The sequence below is a fragment of the Charadrius vociferus genome, unplaced genomic scaffold (assembly GCF_000708025.1).
Source record: "Charadrius vociferus isolate BGI_N301 unplaced genomic scaffold, ASM70802v2 scaffold90, whole genome shotgun sequence".
Lineage (NCBI taxonomy): Eukaryota > Metazoa > Chordata > Aves > Charadriiformes > Charadriidae > Charadrius > Charadrius vociferus.
In genome coordinates this window covers 2,612,999-2,619,991 of record NW_009647222.1, presented here as the reverse complement: position 1 = coordinate 2,619,991, position 6,993 = coordinate 2,612,999, and the positions used below count along the sequence as shown (strand labels likewise).

Genomic DNA, 6,993 nt, shown 5'->3' with positions numbered 1-6,993 from the left:
CAAAACAACAAACAATAAACTGGCAGTAATTCTCCCTATTTTCCTTCACCTCCCAAGCTCCTCTGTTTTCAACAGATTCTGGGAATCTCTGTTCCCTGCTGTTGACATTGGGAAATTAGTATTGAGATGCTGGGTGGAGGAAGAGTTTCGTAAGCACCTCTTTGGTGCTAACAAATGAAGTTGGTTGCCAGCTTTCAGACAAGGAGGAAAAGGAAAAAAGTGGTTTGTGGGAGCCAAAAATGTCAAAACAATGTGAAAAAAACCATGTTACATCATATTTAGGACTTTTGCAGTCCTGTATGAGAATAGGGAGGAAGGCAGGTGGGAGGGGAGATGGGAAGGGGAAGCCATAAAATGGGGTTTTATTCTGTATTCCTCTTATTGACTGACGTAGATGAACAAGATGTAGATAAGATCTTTCTTTAGCCTCCACTACCCTATTTTATTCTCAATCCTCACCACTGAGAGTTAGCCAAGTTACATGCTTCCTAACTAGTATCTGATATGTTCATGTAGAAACATGAAGAAAGATGGTTCCAAACAAAGCCCAACAATGTGGGAGCAGTTCCTTAAAAAATAGGCCAAGAGCCTTAATTCATACTAAAACAACCCAACAAACACTGGAGCCTCTGCTGATGTTGCCAACCCAAGTCTTCTACTCAGCTGTTAAAAGGCTATTAAACAGGCTTCTTCCCACATTTGGGAAAGCGTAGAAGAAAAACAGAAAAAGAAAAAAAGGAGTGGAAACTCAAATCTGCATGTTGCCACTAAGGCCTGTCTCCCACAGGAAGTAAAGCAAATGAAAACACAACAAAAATATTTTTAGAAAACCATTCTCATGTTATTGATGATGTGACCCAAGTCATGAAGCAGGACAGTTCTGAGCAAGGCCGATTTCCTGCTATTCCTTCTCCATATCTGTCTGTCTTTTGGCCTTAGGGTCAGAGTGCCTCTAGGGACTTTTGAACTGCATTTTATTTTGAGAAAGTTTGTTTTTCCCGGAAGAATCACAAGGGGAATGCTGAGATACAACAGTAAATCCCATCTGCCATGCACAGATTTCTCGAAGCGCCTGGAGAGCTTAACCTTTTATTTGCCTGTGTCAATGTAAAAGAGGAAGAGAGGTGCAGAAGGAAAAAAAAAATTATTTCTAACCTGTTCATTCCTGCTAAAAGGAAAAACTTTTACTCTGCTTTGTGTATCCCCTCCTTTTAGCAGCCAGAATCTTTTTTTAATAAAGTTTTCATTAAAAATCTGTTATCTTCACTAAATTTCCCAATATAGCCATAAGGCCAACATTTCCTTAAAAAGAAAAATAAAAATCAAACTGTGATACAGCTTATAAAAAGACCAGAAAAAGAGAACATTTTGCCTAGGAGAGGTTTTCACCTAAGTGAAAAACCACTTTTATAGGGAAGCCATTAATTTCATGGTTTGCCTTGAAATCGAGAGAGAAACTTTCAAGAGTTACCAAGTGGACTGTGCTTCATACTAATATGCAGAGTCTGATTAAAAGCAGGTGGGTTACTTCAGTAATAGGTTATAGGTTACTTCAGTAAACTTGAGATCTGACTTAAAAAATTTAAGAACAAAATCTGGGCTGTTGTCATTATTGGCCTCTGGGAAGATATTAGAAATAAATGTCCTTCTTTGCAGCAGCAGAGGAAAAATAAGCCACTTGTCTCTACCGAGCGAGCAAGGCTATTTACATATGCGTTCTGTACTTCATTTTGTTACTGCAACAATGTGGGGGCAGTTCGTCAGAAAACAGGCCAAGAGCCTTAATTCATACCTATGGCCCAATAAACACTAGAGCCTCTGCTGATGTTGCCAACCCAAGTCTTCTACTCAGCTGCCATGAGACTATTAAGCAGAGACCGAGAGATGTCCCCCTGTTCTGCTATAACATAAGCAAGGCCAATGCTCACTTGGAACTTACCCAAAAGTGTTCTCCGTAGATTTAAGTTTTGGGGCAGTGATTTCACGTTCTCCATTCTGTGCCTTTTGTTCGGGCGCTCCCTTCTTACGATCCCAGACACTTTTCATTTCGTCTTTGGGTGCTTTTCCTTTATCCTTGTCATCTTTTACCTGCTCAGGAGATACCGTAAATCATAGAACAAAACCAATAAAGAAACACAAAAAAAAAAAAAAAAAAAACCACTAAGTCACAATGAGGCATTCTAGAGAAGAGATGAGAAGCAGAAAATTCTTGGTATTAATGATTAAATGAGCAACTGTCTTCAAAATATTTAAGTGCTTTATGGCAGAAGTAGTCTGTAAAGCTCTAAACTGTGACCAGCCACCACTCTGCTGTCCTGATCTGAATTCAAGAGGAAAACATCTTGAATAAAATTATCAGTCTTCAGTGAAAGTTTGCGGGAGCCATGGGACTATTCTACACACATTGCTTCATTCTGCAACTGCACCCTACAGAGGCACCCCAACCATCTTCCCTCCCGCTGCAGCATCATTCACCTGTTGCCTATTAAGATTCTGGGTTGCAAACTCTTTGGGACTGGGCTTGTTGATACATTATTCATACAAGGTTTGGGGTACTGGAGCAATAAAAACAACACATAACCTTCACCAATTGTCAAGTTTGCTTGACAAAGTTCATGCTCTTTCCAGTGTCATAGCAGATGGATACTTCAATATTGCAAGAATAACGGCCAAAACACAAAATTATCTTTAGATCAGAGTAAAACTTACTCTGACAAAAAGCACAATCCTACCAGGGACTGGTCATGGATGGTGTTATCAGACATGAATATTTAATCCTATGAAGAAGCAAATGTTATCTCCAGAAAGACTAAAGCAAAAATTCCCTCTATCCTTACAAAGCTCTGTCCCATAATTATTAATAGTAATCAAGTATATTTAGTGCATGGATTTCACTCTCCAGTATTCCTTCAGAGTTACAAACTTGAAGTATTTATTAATACCAGAGATGGCCTGATCTGAGCATGCTGAGTCACGGCTAGATATGGACTGATTTAAGCTCTTTATCCTCATAATTATTCCCACTCAGTTAGTTAAACTACCAGCCTAAATAAACTTTCAACAGCAGCAGATGAAACATTTATCTCCAAAATATTTTATTTTTTTTTTTACTTTTTTTTTCCAGCTCTACCATGTTGGAGGAAGATTCTAGCTGGCAAGCAAGAAATAACTTCTGCGAAAAATTCATATGAAAACCTTTAGAAAAACAATACTTTTGTCCCGTGGAAACCTGTTGCCATTCCATTTGCTAACTAGAAAGAAAAAGAAATTTCATAACAGACCTGTCTGCAATACAACTGCTTTTATGGCGTTCCAAGCTGCACCTTGAAATAAAAAACTAATACTCACATCCACCCCCAAATGAAATCCAATTTCTATCCTTCCTCATCAGAGAAGAGCTTCTGGTGATGTAAAATCCTTACCAATAAAGGATAAGTTCAAAGTCAAGATCCTCCCTAGGCATTGAACTTAGCGGCTGAGTGAAGTCCCAAAGTCAGCCTCTGACTTCACCTGAGGCCAGTTTGCTTGCTCACAGAAACTGGTATGACAGACAATGCCAAGGTGGCACACACTACAAGTGAGTACTGGGTGGTTAAAATACTTGAGCAAATTTGCCACTGGTGAGGGATGCTGGACACAATCCACAGAGGCATTTGCTCTGCCCTGAGAGCAGGCAGTGGCAGTGCAGGCTTTCCGCACCCTCTCCTGCCAACAGGCTTTAGCCACCACCTGGCAGAAGCGCCCTGACAGACAAGGGGACAGTTCAGCTTCCATGGCCATGCATTCTTTAGCCATGATGCTGTTCCTGCTAGCAAACAAGGCCATTATTACTAGCAGCCTCAAGGAATGGTTTTCCGTTTTCTAGGAGCTGGGCTGAGACAACCAGGGCTATTCATTGAGCCTAATGAATGCCATCAGACAGTAACATCTTTTGGGTGTTCCCAAATCTGGGCAAGATTGTAGCTAGTGATCATATTCACAGGAAAAATCTCTGCTGCTTATTAGCAATCTCCTAACCCTTCAGTCCCAGTCAGGGTGATGCTGAAACCGGCAATGTTGATTGTTGCAAGATTTTGCATGCCAGGATGTCTGTGTTGGGATTTTGAGAGCATAGGATTTCCTTTGCTGAGATTTTCATCAAGACCTTTCTAAGGCTCATTAAAAAGCCAATACTTCCAGCTGCCTGATGTATTGAAGTCCACTGGGGAGGGTCATATCTCTTACATCTTAATTGAAACCACTGAGAAAACTAATATTAAAACAATATAGTTTAAAAATTAATAGGTTAGGAAATAGCATTTCAGAAGCCAGTAGGATTTATGGTAATGTGTCTGCATTTGAGAAAACCATTAATACAGCTTGGCCTTTGTATTCAAAAAGATGATAAAACAAGATATTACAGAAACATTTCACAGCTTTGGGGCCCAATCCTTCTCCTACTAATTTTAATGCCAAAACAGAGACCGTTTAGGACCGAAGAAGAAACCATTATGTCCAAAGGCAGGCAACAGAAAACCCTTGTCTTAGTGCTTCCCTAAATTACAGGCTAATTAAGCTTCTGCTGAATTTAGTAAAAAGGACTACACTGACTCCAGTTGAAGTAGACAGGTGATATTACCTGAACTGAAAACAGTTCACATGGCTCTCACAAATTTTGACCATCAATTCAAGATAGAACACAACCAAAAGCATGTTTAGCTAATTTCCAGCTTTATTTTTTTTATATTTTAATCTTGGTCTATACTGCTTCTTTCCTGTTAGGGTGTTATGTGAGTATTTGAGAGTTGAGATTTCTAAATCTAGAGTTTGAACACCTTCAGACCGCAGCGAATCAGTTACTGACGTTGTGGCCATTTGGCAAATTGGATTCCTTATTTGGGCTCAATTACTTGGTTACTTAAAAGCTGTAGGTATCTGGGTCTAGGGCTTCCGTTTAGAGCCAACTACCATACCCAAATACCATGAGAAAAGCAACTGTTGCAGCACGTCTAGCCAAACTGGAAGCAGGAAATACCAGGAGTCTCACATCATGAGAAAACTTGTTCTTACAAACTTTCCAGGCCACTGTTGAGAACCAAAAATTGTGGGGCAGTTAAGAAAAGGAGACAGATTTTGCTTGCTAATTTGATGAAAACCCGAACTTCGAGGGCCAGATTTTGGTCACATTAAGAAAGGACATGTGCTCGTGTTGCACAACTGCAAAAGCAAAATCTGATTATGTAGATACACCATATTCCTTCAGGATCTTGTTCATGATATACTGTCATCCTCTTGACTGCATATATGGTTCAAAAATAAACCTCATTGAATTTGTATGTTCTTGAAGTCGGGGGGGGGGGAGGAGTGGAGATGGGAACCTGATCTTGACTTCATTGGGAGTCTGAGATTGTCACTTTTTATTCACAAGCCAAGAAGCAACAACTGAGATTTTTGAAACTGAGCAAAACACTTTGAATGCTCAGCTTGATACACATGCAAAAGATTTACCTTTCAGTGGATGGGTATTCAGCATTACACTAAACATGGAATTCTCTTAAATTGTCTCAGCTTGAACATCCAAAAATGGAAGCATTAAAATTGCAAGTCACTTGTAAAAGTCTTACCAATTTCCTGGAATAATCTAGCCCTGGGCTATGGTTTAAAAGCATGATGAGAGCTCCAGCGAGAGTTGAATGAGCACCACATAAACACAAACAGGACAATTGTGTCTCAAGACACACACACACCCCACTCCCCCCAAATCAATATTTGTGGTCAGTTACAGCCTCCTTTTTACATTTACTTGTAATATTCGAAGATTGTGTGCAACAGCAAGTATTACAAGCTGATTCTGTCTTATGAAGAGCTCTTAATATAAACCATTCCTTATTTTTTTGCGCAGTTCTTTCCTCTGCTTTCGCAATCAGGTTCATCTAAAGTAGAGTGATTGTTTAGTTTTTCTAGTGCGCTATTCTGAAGCATCTCCATTAGGTCTCATTTAACTCTTCCCCTCCTACAGTAACTTATTCTAATATTGCCAATCTCTCTCCCTGTTCATTAGGAACCTTTCTTCTAACCATCTTCATCACTTCATTTGCCTTTTCAATCTCACACGTACCTTACTCAAAATATGACACCCTGGATGACCAAGCCAGGCAAATGGACGTAAAACCTTGTGACAGGATTTGCCTTCATCACTCTCTGAGGGTGAGCTAAGGATCTACTGTATGTTCCGAATTAACCCAACAACTAAGGACCCTGGAATGGACCCTCTACAACCCTCAGTGCTCCCAAGCAGCTGGACAGGTGGCCAGCTGCCTGTTACTAGATCTCTGTGCTGTGGCTCCCTTTAAGCCACACAGACCTGGCTGAGCCCAAATGGGTCCAAATCTCCAAGTCCCTGACCAGTCTCAATGTCTGATTAGAATCAGGGAGTATTTTGATACCTGCTGCATTGAACCAAAAGCACAGTTGCCACACAACATTGAACGTGGCTCCCTGTGTCCAGCTGTGACCTGAAGAGTAAATGGCCCCCAAATCTTATTTACTTACCATACAGTAAAACACTATGGCACCAGCTCCTGTGTTTACAGTGGAAATGCAATGCAGTAAATTTTGCAGATTTTCTCTTTAAAACAAAAGAAGAATCTTGGGTATGCACAGTTTATATCATGGGGCATTGAGTTTGAGGGAAAATAATTAGTTAAGGCAGTCAGGTGGCCAAAGGGCCTAGATGATGATTATTATTATTATTATTGTAAGAGTAGGTCTCAGTCATAGGGAAAAAGTTCACAGTAAAGTGGGAGGAAAACAGGGAAGGATGATTAGTTGATACAGTCCTGAAAAATTCATCCCTAGGGCACAAACCATCCTTGCATTATTGACTGAACTGAGTTTCCTGAAATATTTGTTCTAAGGCAAACAGGACTTGGTTCTAAAGCCCCAGAGGAACAACATACTTAAGCATTTTCTTCATTTTAAGCACATAAGTAGCTTCATCCCTATTTATTTCAG

The 6,993-nt window shown here is 40.1% G+C and overlaps 1 protein-coding gene across 1 annotated transcript in view; it reads right to left on the bottom strand.

Moving 5' to 3' along the window:
• The window catches only part of CALD1 (caldesmon 1), a 198,034-nt gene that overhangs the window by 20,631 nt on the left and 170,410 nt on the right, over window positions 1-6,993 (bottom strand). Inside the window, exon 7 of the mRNA XM_009879644.1 lies at window positions 1,940-2,088. Within this exon, the coding sequence (XP_009877946.1) occupies window positions 1,940-2,088 (149 nt within the window). The remainder of the gene's footprint in view (window positions 1-1,939; window positions 2,089-6,993) is intronic.